This window comes from Narcine bancroftii, chromosome 6 (assembly GCF_036971445.1).
Source record: "Narcine bancroftii isolate sNarBan1 chromosome 6, sNarBan1.hap1, whole genome shotgun sequence".
NCBI classification, from domain to species: domain Eukaryota; kingdom Metazoa; phylum Chordata; class Chondrichthyes; order Torpediniformes; family Narcinidae; genus Narcine; species Narcine bancroftii.
Window position 1 is genome coordinate 4,398,694 of NC_091474.1, and position 17,166 is coordinate 4,415,859.

The window sequence follows — 17,166 nt, forward strand, 5'->3', positions numbered from 1 at the left end:
GGGGTTTGGTTTTGATTTTTATTGAGTAACTTTTAATGATTATCAAACATTTTTCAGATTCTTTTTACATAAAGGATTTGCTCTGTTTTCATAAAATTTTATCAATATCACGTGACAACTCTGTATTCCATGGGTGGGTGACTCTTTCTGCCTCAACTCATCTCATCATATCTTCAAGGCATCTTTTTTTTTTAATTCAAAGCATTAACAAGTTAAGTGAACAACTTTAGCAAATAAAATGTTGACCCTTGGCTTAGAACTTCAGATTTGCAGTATCTTATTTTTTGTTAAGGAGAGAACTCAGCCTCTACAACATCATGGGTCCCAAGTATGTGCTCGTAATTACGGAGTTCAAAGAGGGCAGCTGACAACTTCAGATTGCCAAACGCATCACCGAGCTTGATGATGCGTCCATAGAAAACGCAGCACTTATTCTTCTTTTATTTCGAAAAGTTAGAACCATCTACTTACATAGATCGTATGTTAAAGGAACCCCTGTTGGAAGCAACTTGCTCATATTACGGCCCTGTGCTTTCTGGGAGTTCTCTCCAGCATCCTCTCTCCCACACTGCATCCACCTCCAACTAATGGTCACGCTTCCATGCATCTGCTACCGGCCTAATTACAATTAAATAGCACATAATTGACCAGTCATTGAGAAGCTCATTGTTATATCCATAAACTATTGAGCACAGCAGTTTTACTGCTGTTCAAGTGAGATTTAGTATTATTTTTCAATATTTCCCCATGTTGCAATCTTTCTGGCTTTACTTATGATACAGACAGAGTCTGAAGTTGTGGCCAGATAGGAGGATAATGTTATGAACTGAGCCACCAGGTTCCATTCCTTACAGCGTTAAAAAGACGGGGACGGGGATAGTTGAGGGGGGGTGTGGGAGTTAGTGGTAGGAAGCAGGTCTGCGATTAGTTACACTCAGTACTGTCGAATCCTGATGTCAAATAAAGTCAACACTCTTAGGTGTTCAGCCTTTATTCCACCATTACTGTTTTTTACTCCCTCATGGTCCTGTGCAACATGCCAGCCATTAGAGTCGATAACCAATCTATATTATCCTGCAAGGCATGATAGTCGATAACCGAGCAATATTATTTATCTCTACGACAAGTGCTTCCACTTTCATTTTTTTTTAAATTTAGAAACACAGCACTAGAACAGGCCTTTCAGCCCACGAGCCCATGCGATTCATAATCAATTGTTCAAAGACTGAAGTAATCAAAACTGAAGGCTTTTATTTGCAAGAGATGGACAGCCTCCCTGCGTTGGTCGCTCACACTGACTCGAAATGGGGACCGGCTTGTGGCATGACAACCTTTATGGGGGAGAAAGGGGAGGAATCATGAGCCAGCCAGTGAGAGCAGGGTCAACCAGGAAAGGCATTTACATCTCTGAATATGTGCAATAGTGCTTTCACCACAAGTGCTACCCAATTACATCCAATTGAACTACACCCCTGATAGGACTGTGAACTGTGGGAGGAGACCAATGCAGACAAGGGTAGAATGTACAGAGAGTGCCAGATTTGAACCCTGGTCACCTAGTGCTGCAACAGCGCTTTGCTAAACATGCCCCTTCACCTTCCATCCTTCTGTCTTCAGTTACTTCTTAGCACTATCCTGAAGCCTTGCCTTCCAAGATCTAAAATGCACCTTGACTCTGCTCTTGGAAGAAATTCTATCCTCATTCTCTGCAAGGTTTTTTTAATTTAAAATTTAAATGCATTTTTAAACATTACCTGAAACAGAAACATCATCTTTTGTGGCCCTCTCTGCATGAATTTTAAAAAATAACACACAGCTAAGAGCGCAAGATAACATGAGGGATGAGGTCATGAACTGTTCATTGCAGATGAACTGTTTGTAATTAGTTCAAGCACATGTCCAATGATGTTATTCAGTGCAATTGAAATTTACAGCCACATTTAATGTGGGTGGTGTGTCATAACAGAATAAATATGACCTGAAAAGTTCACGGAAATGGGTATCACACTGAAATATCAGCTTTGAAACCATTCCCTCGTCATGTCTGAATGCTGACTCGATTTCTATCTTTAAAGAATCGTGCTGCAATGAATTAAAAACCCAAGGTGCCGGAGAGACTCAGCAGGTCAAATTGTGTCCTTTATGTGGCAAAGGCAAAGATACGGAAGCAACGCTTTGGGCTTGAACCCTTCATCAAAGTATGAGAAAATGCCGGCAAGCACCCGAACAAAAGGGTAGGAGGAGGGAGGTGGGGGTGGCAAGGCTGGAGATGATGGGTGGAGAAAGGAGGGAGCAATGAGGGGGAGGGAGGATGGCAGGGCTGGGTGGGTGAAAGAACTGGAAGGACAGGAAAAGGGGGGGGGGGGAGAAAGAAAAGGTGAGCAGGTTTAATGGAAAGCAGTAAGGTCAATGTTCATGCCATGTGGCTGGAGGGTGCCCAGCCAGAAAATAATCCTCCAATCTGCAGGTGGTCAGGGTGCGACAGTACACAAGGCAATGGACAGACATGTGAGTGCAAGAGTGTGAACCAGAATTGAAGTGGTTGGCCACTGGGAAGTTGCTGTGGTTGCAAATGGAGCAGAGGTGCTGAGTGAAGTGATCTCCCAGTCTGCCACCGGACTCTCTGATGTAGAGGATGCCACAAAGGGTGCACCAGATGCAGTAAATAAGTCCTCTAGATGTACAAGTGGTGTTGCTTTGTAGCGGGCCGAGCAGCTGCATAGCAAATGGGCTGAACTGTCACCCGTGAGTAGCACCACGGGCCTGGTTGCCACTCACTCACCTGGCTGGGGGCTGGTGCAGCGGTCTGGGTCACGGCGCACTGAGGAGTTGAGTACTCACCTTCAAGACGGTGCGGGGCTCGCGTCATCTTTAAGACATGCGCCCTGCAGGTGAGTTGTAGGCACGGGGTGATGTCACTTCCAGTTCCAGGTGTAGGCAAAAAGGGATTTAAAAGAGGAGGCAAATTTGAATAAAGGGCTTTTGCTGACCAACACTGTGTCTAGTGAATTCATTTAATAGCTCTACTGGAGTAGTCGCTACAGCTTCACGTGAAAGGCCTGTTTGGGGCTCCAGACCATGATGAAGAAGGAGGCGTGGGTGCAGGTGTTGCACCTCATGGCAGGTATGGGAAGGTACGATTGGGGGGGGGAGGGGGGAGGGATGAGCCCTTGCAAAGACCTCAGGTACTTGCACAGCAGTGGTTTCCATGCAACAATGAATGGATGATGTGGCTGGTGAACTTGTAGGCTATCCTCTCTAAACTCTTGTACAAGGAGTACAATTTTTGAAACCCATGATGCCAGTGGAGCTTGGCTTGTACAAAGAAAAAATGGAAACTGCACATTTGAATTTCTCGGATGTGAGGATCACACTGACTGAGTAGGCACTTTGACACTTGAAAGCAGCAGGTAATTCTTTGGAACAGTGTGGCGGCTATTCACTGTTGACCCAAATTTAGTGAACCCAAAACAAAAGCAGATGTAAGTTGCTGAGCTATAAAACTGCTCTGTTGTACAACAGAATCATGGCTGATCTCCTACCTCAACACCCTTTTCCTCCTCTCTCCGCACATCCCTTCATTTGCATAATTGTCAGAAATCGGTCGACCTCTATCTGGATTGAACAAAATCTCCTCGCCTCCATTGTCCTTCAGGTTGGAGAATTCCATAGGTTTGAATGTAAGAATTGATATTTCTGTCCTAAATGGTACATCTTTATTCTAAAGCAGTGACACTTGGTCCTAGATGCTTCAAGCAGGGAAAACATATTCTCAGCAAGTAGCATCTCAAGTGCTTGAAGAATTTTGCATGTTTTGATGAGATTTTACCTCATCCTTCTCAACTAAAGAATGTAGCCCCAGCCTACTCAATCCATTATCCTGCAGTCCTTGGAATCAATCCATTAAATTTCTGTTTTACTCCCTGAAAGGCAATTACATTCCTCTTGGTAAGGACATTAAAACTGTAGACAATGTTCCAAGGCAGTCTGAACTGTTATTCTTGTAACCAATCCCCTTGTTTAATAAAAGCTGACATGCCATGTGCTATCCCAGTCACTTGCTTTTTCTCCTTAAATGATTGTGTACAAATATGCACAGGCCCCTTTGGATATAAACACTATTCAGTGTCTCACCACTTAATTAACACTCTGCTTTTCTGTTTTGTAAATTGAGGGGGATGACCTGATATTTTTTTTTCAAATTATATCTGGGATATTCTTGTCTATTCTCTCTTGAAGAGTCTTTACTTTTTTTGTTCTCACAGTTCCATCTTATTTATATTATCAGAAACTTGGAAATAGAACATTTTGTACCTCTGCCAAATCATTAATATAAATCCTACACCAATCCATGCTTTTTCACACTTATCTCAGCCTGCAAATGTGAGGATTCATTTATTCCCACTTTTTATGTTCAGTTTAAAAAATCCATTCTCAGTCCATGTCAGGGCACTACCTCTAAATCCATGCACTTTAATCTGCTAATTAATCTGAAGTAGGATTTTATAAAAAGTTTTCCAGAAATCCAAATGCAACAACAATACTATCTAAAACTATTTAAATCCATGACAATAGGCTGGTTCCTCTGTCCTTCCTTTCGGAAAATAGTCAGGTCACATTTTCTGCCAATTGGTCCACAGGAATAAGTCCAAAATTTACTGTACCTCAGAAGATGATAATCAAAGCATCCATTTTCTACAAAACCACTTTTTTTCAAAACACTTGGATATCAATCTTCCGAAAAAAACCTCGTGACATGATATGACATCATTCATCCTGACAATTAATTAGTTAATTTCAGATTCATTTCACTTTAACTTTGGCAGTATCTTATGTCCCATACTACGAGCTTCTGAATTTTCATCAGCTTTTCTCAATTACTTAAATAAGCTATTAACATTTTCCAGTACTTATGCAATCGGCAATTTATTTACCATGGTTGATAAATGAACACTCAATAGTGTTCTTCCAATTTAAATTGGATGTGGGCATGCATAGTTTCAAGGCCTTATGACTTTACTAGACTTTTCCTATGCTGGTAGCTTTGTATCACATTTAGAGCCGATCAAATGCAATCTCAGAATGTGGAAGTTGGAAGTTGTCAGGCAACAAAACTCAAGTTTTTTTTTTAATTTACTTTTTCTATTAAGATAAGTAATTGGGTTAGATTTCTCACCTAATATTGTGAGATCAAAATTATATAAATGTCATCAACAGATCCCAGTAAAATTCAAGCCTTCATCAAAGTGCTTATTTGTGATGGGGAGTGTAAAGGCTAGATCTGATGCTTCTCTGACTTTCAACTGAGCAAAATATGCATCCTGCACAATGGATGTCTACCTAACATTCTAGAGTTCCCTGAAAGGCCTTGCATTTGGACAAGGGTGTGTGCTGAGTAATTGAGAGCATATTGGGAGAAGGTATCACATCAGCACTACCCTGGGTGAAGAGGAGCAATTGGGGACCACACTAGCCATGATGTTTTGGGAGGGTGATGGGTAGTGGCTGGTGAGGGATGGTTGGGGTGGTGCAGGTACACAAGTGGATTGAGCAGTTTGAGGTAAAGCAAAGAGGCAATGGCTGCCAATCTTTGGAAAGGACAGGCATGTTGATAAATTGAATGGCAATTATATTCTTAGTCCTTAGCAACTATCAGTTACCTTCCAGCCATCCCAAGTTGGGGCTGCAGCAGTCAGCATTGCTTAAAGAAGCATCTCACCACACTACATTGTTCGAGCTTTCCATGACAGAGAATGCAAGCAGCTCTCGTGCAAAAAATTCTGCCTGGGTGATTCACAACAGAAGATTGACGTTTCTGAGTGACGTTAAAGGACATAAAAATGTTCCTTATCATGCTTCCCTCATGGAAAATTCAATTAGATAAAGCTAAAATAAAACAATGTTATGCTTTGAACTGTTATCCCAGTATCTATTCTTTTCCAAATCCTGAACTCCACAGTGCCACACATTTCTCGATCATAAATACCAAAAGATTTATGCCCTCTGTTCAGTCATCTCATTGCTATTTGTGAAATTTACATTTAGTACGATCACATTACGATGGTGATTAAGGAGGTCATTTGGTCGATTGAGATTATGCCACTTAAAAAGATGCTACCAATTCCAAGGAATGGTACATATTAAATATGAATGTTTACAGGCATCGTGTCCTAAACTGTTCTCTAATTTTAAAAAGCTTCTTATAATCTTCCCTCTAATTCTTCTGCCGGTTACTTTAAGTCCATTCCCCACGACTTTTTGATCCAGAGCGAATAGGTTTTCCTTATTTACCAACACCCCTTAGAAATGCGCCTCCATTAAGTGTTTCTCTGTCTCTATTCAAAATCTGATTCCACCAGCTTAGTCTATATTTTCTTGTGACAACAGTTTTCAGTTCCTGCCAATAGATTCAGATATCTTTCTTGCATCTTCTCAGAACAGTCCCTGAATTTAAAAGTAATATATTTTATCCGGAATGTTCTGTGATGTGAAACTCTGATGTGATTTGTTTCTTCTTCCAGATGTGTTTTTACATCTCAGGCTTGATGCAACATCAATATTGAGATGACATGTTGTGCAGTGAGGTGCTAGAAAGATATATTTTAATAAACTAGAACCTGACAAGCAAGACTTGGTAAAAGAAAAGTTGATTTCAGGATTGCAACATTGAATTTAGAGAGTGAACCTTCCTGAAGATTTTTAACAAGACCAAAAGAAGAAAGCATCCTTCTATCCACCAGTCCGGATACCTTGTGTAAATATTAGTTGTTTGCGCACTTATTAGTGAATTATAATGGTCTCTCCAAATAATTACAGTCCTTTTGCATTTTTCAGTGAATTTCTTTTGCTTCGATCTCTTTGGATTATTTCTTAGCTTTCAGGCTTATTGTCAGGGTGCATACATGACATCACATACAACCCTGAGATTCTTTTTCCTGCAGGTGAGACAGAATTACCAATTATTGGTAGTGCAAACAAAAAAAAACCTATACTCGACGTACATGTAAACACATGCAAACAAATAAAGCAAACAAACTGTGCAATACAGAAAGGAAAAAAAAATCAATAAAGTGCACAGGTAAGAGTCCTTAAATGAGTCCCTGATTGAGTTTGTTGTCAAGGGGTCTGATGGTGGAGGAGTAGCATCTGTTCCTGAACCTGGTGGTGCGAGTTTTGTGGCACCGATACCTCTTTCCTGACGGTAGCAGAGAGAACAGAGCTTGTGATGGGTGGTGAGAATCTCTGATGATGGCTGCTTCTTTTCAACAGTAGCTTTCCCTGTAGATTTTCTTGAAGGTGGGGAAGGATTTTCCTGTGATGTCCCATGCTGTGCCCACACCTGAGCAACAATACAAAAAAAAGTTTAATCTGACCTTCCTGCTAAGGACTAAGAATATAATTGCCATTCAATTTATCAACATGCCTGTCCTTTCCAAAGATTGGCAGCCATTGCCTCTTTGCTTTACTGGTTATTGCCCATCCCATCCCTTTCAAAGTGCACTAATTAGTTTATATTTCCTCTCTTCATTCTTCCAAAAATAAAATTCACATACTGTGCTTTAAATTTCATCCACCATATATTTACCCTCTTATTATGTCTGTTCCCCTTACCCTTGGTATCTACCAACCTTCCAAGTTTCATGTTTTATGGAACGCTTAAAATGATCATTTATGCATAAAATTCAATGAATTAATATGTGGCAAAAAAACCATTTCCCCTAGTGCTAACTCGAGTGGAACTTCTGTCAAAGAAGCTGTCATTCAGCTCTACCTTGTGATCTCGATCTCAGTGCCAGCTCTACAAGCATGTTGTCAATCACGCCAAGGTTTTCTTGCTTTGCGAAGTGGTCACTAAATTTCTTTTGAAAATCTATTCACATATCAAGTTCATCATATAACTTCTTCAAAGAAGTGTCAGCAAATTAAAATTATTTTCTTGCAATAAATCCATGTTACCTACTTCCACGAACATAGACCACTACAGTTCAGCACAGTACAGGCCTTTGGCCCTTGATGTTGTGCCAGCCTATACATTCCCACCAAAAAAAACACTTCCTACCTCGAATCCCTTTATTTTTCTTTCATCCATGTGCTTACCTAAGAGTCTCTTAATTGACCCTAATGTTTCTCTATGTAAGAAACTTACACTTGATTTTACCCCTAAATATTCCTCCCTTCACTTTGTACAGATGTTCTCTGATGTTTTCTATTCTCACCTTGGGAAAATGTCTCTGGCTGTCTACGTTATCTATGCCTCTCAGAATCACCTGAATTACCTCTCATCCTTCTTTGTTCCAAAGAGAAAAGTCCCAGCTCTGCTAACCTTGCCACATAAGACTTATTTTCCAATCCAGGTTAACATCCTGATAAATCTCCTCTGCGCCCTCTCCATAGCTGCCACATCCTTCCTGTAATGAGGAGGCTAGAACTGAACACAATACTCTAAGTGTTGTCTTACTTGAGTTTTGGAGAGTTGCCACATGATCTCTCGACTCTAAAGCATCGTGTCTAAAATAATGAAGCCCAGCATCCCAAAGGGCTTCTTAACAATCCTATTAACCTGTGCAGCATCCTTGAGAGATGTATAGATTTGAAGCCCAAGATCCCGCTGTTCTTCCACACTGTTAAGTATTTGACCAGTAACCCTGTACTCAGTCTTCAGGTTTAACCTTCCAAAATGCATCACCTCAGAAATAATCTGATTGAACTCCATCTGCCACTTTTCTGCCCAACTCTCCATCCTGTACCTAATCCTTTTGTAACCGACGGCAACCATCAAAACTATCTGGAACTCCTCCAACCTTTGTATCATCCACAAACTCACTAATCCATCCTTCCGTTTCTTCATCTAGGCAATTTATAAAAATCTCTAAGAGCAGGGGGTCACTGACTTCCAGGTAGAATGTCCACGACTCCTCTCTGCTTTCAATTTCATTTTGGATTATTGTTTGCTAATCAGCACATTTCATTGTGGGTTTAGGTCTTTTCGCTTTATCAAAAGGATGATAAAATTTGTGCTTTTCCAGTTATCTTTTTATTGTCTATCTAAGACTAATTGAAAAAATGTATCAAACACTCTTTGACCTTGTGCTTTTCTCAATAACGTCGACGCATTCCATTGGATTGAATGACTTTGTTTTGAATGCAGCAGCTTTCTAAGTATCCCTCACATGAAAACTTCATCTCATACCTCAGCCATGTCATCACAAAAATGTCTCTGTTCTAGTCTGTAATTCATTCACCCCACAGAAACAATGAACACATTGGATGGATACTTGTCAAGGAACATAAATTGTGCTAGAAACAACTTGGAACTTCAAACAACTTGCTGAAACAGGCAAACAACAGCACATGCAAATCGTATTTCATGTTTACATTCGATTTCTGTTTTCATTAGAACAGAAGTACGGAAATTTGACTTCTCTAGAATTTTAGAGGAATTTGTGCTGGAAATTGCCAGTGAATTTGAAATTTTTCTAATTATTTTGTACAACAGTTAGAACAATATGAATCTAACTTTTAATGACATGCTCATCTAATTTACTTTAATGGGATACACAGTTTCTCTTCATGGATTTTTAACTATTACATCACTTTTGTCTGAGCTCTGTTTATTACTATGTTCATTTTTCCTTGTTCATTATCATACTTGGAGATTAATTAGCAAATTAAGTAGCCTTTTTAGTTTGGGACAAGAGTGAAAAGAGTGAAATAACACACTGAAGATATTTAGCACATTAAATTCATGTCTGCTCCAAGCAGGGCAATCCCTCAGCCTAATTTTCCCCTGTGTCCACTAACGCCGATTGACTTGGTCCCTTTCATATGCCCACCCACTTCCCCTTTTTTAAAATTCTTTTACCATTCGCCTACTTCCAACTGCATCCAGATTCAAGAATTGTGTATATTTATTATAGTCTGCATCTTAATCTTTTCAGAAAGTCCCAAGATACACAATTGCCATCCAGGCCACTGATATGGATGGAACCCTCGACTTTGGGCTCTCAACTACAGCAACTGCGCTCATTATTGTCACAGATGTGAATGACAATCCTCCAGAATTTACTGCTGCCACAGTGAGTATTGTTATTGTACAGCATTTGTCTATCGAGATGCCTTCTATTTTTAACCTTTAAAGTTTAAATAGGTGGGAGAATGCTGATATTCCAGAGCAATGGGGACAATGCAGGAAACAAAAGGCTGCTGAGCTTTGCAACAGTGGTCGAGAAGTTACTGGAGAAGATTCATAGGTATAAGATCTATTCACACCTGGAAATTCACCTAAATTGTTAGGGATAGTCGGTATGTCTTTCTGTGAGGAAGGTCATGTCTTCCAAACTAGACTGAGTTATTTGAAGAGGTGGGAAAGCTGATTGATGAAGGTAGGGCGGGTGAAAGTTATTTATGTTGACTTCAAGAACGCATTCAACAAGGTCCCTCGTGGTAAGATGATCTAGGTGATTAAGGTACATGGGATCCATGCAAACTTGATGGACTAGTTTCAAATTGGCTTGGTCATAGTGGACAGGAGGTTGTGATGGAAGGAGATGGTGCGAGTGGTGTGTTCTACAAAGATCAGTGCAAGAACCTCTGTTTGTGTGTATGGGTGGTCGCCCAGTGAGAATGAATGTTCACAAGATTTTAATCTCAGGAGTTGATGTAAAGGTTACACATAGTGTTCCCTGAACAAAGGGGATGAATAAAAGGACACAAAAACTGCCCTGGGCACTTAAACCAGCAATGAGGAGGAATTTCTTTAGCCAGAAAGTTGGTTAACCTCTGGAATTGACTACAACAAGTGGCTGTGGATGCCAAGTCATTGGGTGCATTTCAGGCAGAGATCAATAGGTATCTGAATAATCAGTGTCTTGTGGGCAGTGGGGAGAAGGCAAGGGCATGGGACTGAGTGGGAGAATGATCAGCTCATGATTGAATAGCGCAGCAGACGCAATGGGTTGAATGGCCTGCTGCTCCAATGTTTCTTACGATCTTATCTGTCTGCTTAACTGTCTACTATCAATTAAGAACAAGGATTTGGAGCAAACCTCTTTCTCACAGGGTTCAGCTCTTTCTTTTATTTGGGAGGAAACGATGATGCTTCCTAAACTTCTAGGTTTATAAAAACAATTTAAGGTTTGATATTAAAATACATGAATTTCTGAGTGAATTGATTCTCTCCAAGTTGGCTGAGTACAGCAAAAATAAATTGGAAGTTATAGCTTGGGAATTCATTAAGACGTCAAAATGTTTATTTTATAGGGTATCCCCCAGGAACAGTTCTTTTTTTCCAATTAACTCCTTATTATTTATCCACTACAAAGACGAGCTTTATGGCTGTCCTTCTTAGATGAGATTAAACATTCCATTCACTTCCATCTTGATCATTCATCAGGAAAATAATTTAAGTCCTGCCTCAGTCCATAATATTGATTATTGAAATACTGCTGGTGTCAGTAATTTGGTTTTGTTCTCTTGCAATGAGGAAGAGAGGCCAAGCAAGTTGTATGTGAGGAAAATTAAAACGTTTGATCACACAGAAATTTTTGTCCTTATTTCCAACATATCCAAAGTAACCAGATGTGATGTTCTGAACTCCCAATAAAAAAGGCTTCAATTTGGATTTCACAATGCCTAGAGAATTAACAAGGCAGAAGGACTCAAAATAGCATGTGCGTTGTTGAAAAAGAGCCTTGGCTGAGATTAATTGAAGATGAGATGAGAAGAAAATGTCAAATGAGCCTTTCCTAGTCTGCAAGTTCATCTCTGGTGGTAACATTGAGGAAGGATGGAAAGATTTGATTCTGACAAAGTTAACCTGTAGCCTTAATTTATTGCACATCCTTTCTTCCATCTGACAAATGATCTGCATCATAGGCCCAATTAAAGATAGTGAAGCATCATTGAAAGAATGGTTCTGAGTTTACCTCAGATGCTTTTAACATTTAGTATCTTCCAAGATATGGTGACCACTAGCTATGGACTTCAAAGCAAATTCCAATCACTGATATAACAATCAAATCTAATGTATAAAGTGTTGGCGAGAGTAAAGGAATACATACACTGATGAAAAATACTTCCTTTGTAATAAAAGAAATACAGTTATAATTGATAGCCGAGCTTCAGAACTAGAATTTATTGTCCTGGGTGTAGAATGAGTAGAGCAGTGGGCTCAACACACACCCTTGAGGTACACCTATGTTGATGGTCAATGAGGAGGAGACGTCGTTTCCAAATCGTACCGACTGTGGTCTTCCAATGAGAAAGTCAAGGATCCAGCTGGAGAGTGGGGTAACCAACATTGAGGGAATAATGTTATTGAAGGCCGAGCTGCAGTCGATGAAGAGCAGCCGTATGTTCGAGCTGCTATTTTCCAGATGATTTACTCTGTGGTTGAAATAAATTACAATTAATAATTTCTAGAAAGAAGGACTGGAGGCATTTAGGTCCTTCTTCATGGTGCAGAGATTTACGCTGATGTCAAATCTGCAGTCATAAAATATGCCACGATTTTGGAATATTGCTCGTTAAGAAATTGTTGGCATCGTTTCTTCCTCATTGAGTGTTAAAGCCTGACTTTTGGATTTCAGAAATGCTGCTACTTTGTTGCCTCTCACATCCACCCTGTCATTTGTGCAATGGAAAAAGATCAGAGTTTTTTGTTGATTCTTGAGGCTGCATTAGAAATGAGGCAGGGATGAGGGAGCGAGAAAATGATGGAGGAAACACGAAGAAAATGATAGAGAGGATCAGTCCCGAGATCAAAGATTCTGTGATCCACAGTTAGGAAACGAACCCTGTGTTAATGAGAATTATGAGAGAAAGAGGCCGATCTAATTTCCCAATGGGTGAGAAATGAGTACAGATATTTTGAAACAGCCAAAATAGAATGCAAACACATCCAGTTTCTGAGGCAACATCTTCAGTTTTGGCTGCAATGCTCTGGAAGCAATCTGGATCAGTTAAATGTTTCCAGATGTAAAACCAAGAAGATTCCAAACACACGACTCCTGCAAAATTTGAGGCGTGTTAATGTCTTGTTTCAACCAGCTAAAAGCCATTGTTAATCCCCATGGATTGTAAGGTGTTTCTGGGGTGTATTTATTATTTTTATTTTCTATTTTATCACTTTAAAAAATGCTTAACCATAAATATAAAATCTAGTTGCAGCTTCCTGCAACAAATTCGAGAGTGATCACCAATCGGTATTGATCCTTGGAGGGCAATCAAATACACCCCATGTAACATTAGTTTGTCACTTTCTCATTGCTCATAAATTATTCATTTTCATTTTTGGATCTTGCTTGTAGATGACACAGTAAAAATAGATTTTTGTACAGAAAATTCAGCACCTTGAAGATGAAGAAGGGAGAACAGAATCAATCCTTTATTTCATCCAAAGTTTGCAAAATAACTATAAACAGTAGCTGGAGGAACTAAAATAACAGAATGCATTTATATGCAGCAGGTTGGGGAGAGAATTGGAATAAGATTGTTAAATTCCTTTAAAGATGTGAACCTTGGTGTACAGCAGCGATATGATTAAGCGAAAGGAAATGTTAAGGTGTCCTGGAAGTTCCACACTATGTTTTTATGAGCTACCTAATTGTAACAATATCCTACCTTGAGACTAATTGATTCCTCTAACCATGCATTGATGAATTCTGTTTTAACTACATGAAATTAAGCCGGAGATCATCACAGAAACAGGATATGAAGCTTCAGGCACCAATTTTAGAAGCTTCTGCATTCCTGAAATTTGCCTTGTTTCACAGAGGTAGCATATGCAAATTGTCCCACTGAATAGCACAAAATAATGAAGAGCTCATTGAAATGAAGCATTGGAGAGTTAAAGTGGAAGACAGTTTTTCCCTCAAAGTGGAACTACAGCAGATCAAAATGTTGAGCAGTAATCTATCAAGCTGTTGTGGCAGGGCTAATGATGCCTTCTGGCTTTCTGCAGATATTTCTGCAGCCATTTGAGTCTGGCAGTAGCTGACAACAAATAAAGAGGTGGCTGACCAGGTTGATGTTGACTCAGGCCTGAAAGCAGGGAGAGACCCGGTAAACAGTGGAATTAAATGCCGACAAGCCCCTGGACCCAGTGGCTTATGACCTGAAAGGAAAGAGGTGCAGAAAAGGGCAATGTTCCAAAATTCGATGGAGGTACTAGTGGGTTGGAAAACTGCAGATGTAAAACTCTCATTCAAGGATTGAGACAGAAAGCAAAAAAAAATCATTAATTAGCTAACATCCATCAGTGGCATCCATCACTATGCAAATGGTAACAGCCTGTTTAGAATTAAGCAGTGTCAACGTGATTTTAGCAGAGAGAAATCAAATTTGACAAATTTATTGGTGTCTAAAAGGATTTAGTAACCTGGGTGAATAAAGAACAAGTTGGTGTTGTGCATAAAAAGCATTCAGTTTTAGAATGCCGAATGAAGGCAACAGACTCAAGATTTGGGGTAAAATATTAGTATCGTGAGACAGCAGAAAATTCAGTACTGTAGATTTTCAGGAAGATAATCCATATGTCCTGGCACAGGGACCAGTCACAGTGCCTCCATAATTTCTCCTCCTTCCTCCTCTCCCTCATCCTTTTTCCTCCTTCATTTCTCCTATTTTCCCTCCTCCGACCTTCCCTCACTGTTGAGACTTGCTTATGTCCTGCCCAGTTTTATTGATCTGAGATGACATATGAGGCTAATGTGGAAAACGTAGACTTTTCTCTTTTGTAGCAGGTTGTTGGATAGCAGGCAAAGTGGTCTTTTCCTTCTGCAACAATTACTGGGCCTCAATCATCCTGGTACCCAAGAAGTGTAGAGTGAGCTTCTTCAACAACTACTGCCCAGTAGCGCTAGCTTCTACTGTGACGAAATGCTTCGAGAGGGTGGTCATGGCCAGAATTAACAGGTACCTAAGTAAAGATCTGGACCCATTGCGATTCACCTCTTGTCACAATTGCTCCATGGCAGATGCAATATCGCTGGCTCTCCATTCAGCTCTGGATCACCTCAAAAACAGCAATTCATACATATGGCTGCTCTTCATCGACTACTGTTCAGCCTTCAATACCATTATTCCCTTAGTGCTGGTCAAGAAACTACAAACTCTAGGCCTCGTACTCCCCTCTTTCTCATTGGAAGACCACAGTCAGTATGAATTGGAATCAATGTCTCTTCCTCACTGATCATCAACACAGGCGCACCCCAAGAATGCGGACTTAGCCCACTACTCTACTTGCTATATACCCACGACTGTGTGGCCAGGCACAACTCCAATACCATCTACAAGTTTGCCGATGACACGACAGTTGTCGGCAGGATCACAAACGACAATGAGGAAGCGTACAGGAGGGAGATAGATCAGCTCATTGAATGGTGTAACGACAACAACCTTGCACTTAACATCAGCAAAACCAAGGAGATGATTATGGTCTTCAAAAGGAAGTCAGGCAAACGTGACCCATTCCTCATCGGGGTCTCAGTAGTGGAGTGTGTCAAGACGTTCAAATTCCTAGGTGTCAACATTTCTGAAGATCTGGCCGGGAGCCTCCATGCTGATGCAATCACAAAGAAGGCTCTCCAGCGGCTATACTTTGTGAGGTTGCTGAGGAGATTCAGTATGTCACCAAAGACTCTTGTAAACTTCTAGAGGTGTACCATGGAGAACATTCTGGCTGGTGGCATCATTGCCTGATATGGAGGCGTCAACTCTCAGGACAAGAATAAACTTCAGAGGGTTGTTAACTCAGCCTGCGACATCGCAGGCACCAGACTTCATTCCATCGAGGACGTGTCTTAAAAAAGCAGCTTCCATTTCAAAGATCCCCACCACCCAGGCCATGCCCTCTTCAGTCTGCTACCATCACGAAAAAGATACAGGAGCAATAGCATGAGGACAGCTTCTTCCCTGCTGCCATCAGATTCCTGAATGATCAATAAACCAAAGACACAGCCTTACTTTTTGTACATTATTATTATTTTATTTAATATTTTATAGCAATGATGTAAGATGGTAATAATCTGTATGTTTGCACTAAGACGCTGCTGCAAAACACGGAATTTCGTGACAATAAATCCGGATTCTGGATGCCAGCTTTGTCGTTCTGCACCACTGAATCTTGCAGATGGTGCAAGCAAGCGCTGCTACTTTCACTGTGCCATTGATTTGTACTTTTTTGGGAAGTTGTACATCCAGAAATAATTGTCCTTTTTCATGTTGTCAATGAAGACCATTTATACCTGCTTCTTCATCTGGATAAATAAAAACTGAACTTTAATGGGTTAATTTTAAGTAGAATAGTTGTGATTTTTAAGAGAAATGCGAGAACTGCAGATGCTTGAATCTGTGAGCAAACATCAAGGAGCCGGTGAGACAGCAAATCAGCATCCTTGGAGAGAAATGGTTAGTAAATGGTTCAGGCCATTGAAGGGTCCCTACATTGTTTACTTAATTGTAATTGTGTAACAATATTACTTGTTATATTTTCTTTGTCATGTAACTGACAGTGAAGTATGTTTCTGCCATCAAAATATTCTGAAGCACAGTCGTGCAAAGCAACGTGTGTTCTTTTATACTCTCCTTTTTCAAATTTCCAGTTCTATGGAGAAGTTCAAGAGAACAAGATAGAAGTTATTGTTGCTAACTTGACAGTCACAGACCGAGACCAGCCACACACTTCCAATTGGAATGCTGTGTATCGCATTGTTAGTGGAGACTCTACTGGCCATTTTCTTGTTAAGACCAATCCAGTCACCAATGACGGCATGGTTATTGTCGTAAAGGTAAGTCAAAACTCTTCCATTTTGTGGTTGAACTTGCATTTATTCAAAGTATTCACAATCACTTTGGAAGGAGTCTTTAGTTTATATTTTTGGATGCTTAAGAAAGTGCTATCAGACAAATACATCTTTGTGATAATGCTCGTAGTTAATCTTGATTGAGAATTTTTGACTATAAGCCCAAATTTAATATAGGTCCAGTCCACCAGCATGTCCTGTCAGATTCTGAGAAATTGTTGGAGTTAATCCAGCAATAACTTACATATAATTACAAATGCATGTAGCTTGTGCTTCAGGGAAAAATGCAACAGGTAAAGGATGAATCTACAGTTATTAAATCCATTAAATGAAGCTTAACACAAAAGTATGAGGGTTACATGTA

The 17,166-nt window shown here is 40.1% G+C and overlaps 1 protein-coding gene and 1 long non-coding RNA gene across 4 annotated transcripts in view; one reads left to right on the plus strand and one right to left on the minus strand.

Moving 5' to 3' along the window:
• Positions 1–17,166, plus strand: part of LOC138735617 (cadherin-4-like) — a 564,345-nt gene that overhangs the window by 493,405 nt on the left and 53,774 nt on the right. For all 3 annotated transcript variants that reach the window (XM_069883687.1, XM_069883689.1, XM_069883688.1), the window contains 2 exons: positions 9,939–10,076; positions 16,602–16,787. In XM_069883687.1, the coding sequence (XP_069739788.1) occupies positions 9,939–10,076; positions 16,602–16,787 (324 nt within the window). The remainder of the gene's footprint in view (positions 1–9,938; positions 10,077–16,601; positions 16,788–17,166) is intronic.
• Positions 85–5,744, minus strand: LOC138735619 (uncharacterized). The gene is made up of 3 exons (XR_011339824.1): positions 5,661–5,744; positions 2,842–2,918; positions 85–1,331 (listed from the first exon to the last, which is right to left on the minus strand). It is a non-coding gene; the product is annotated as an uncharacterized lncRNA (long non-coding RNA).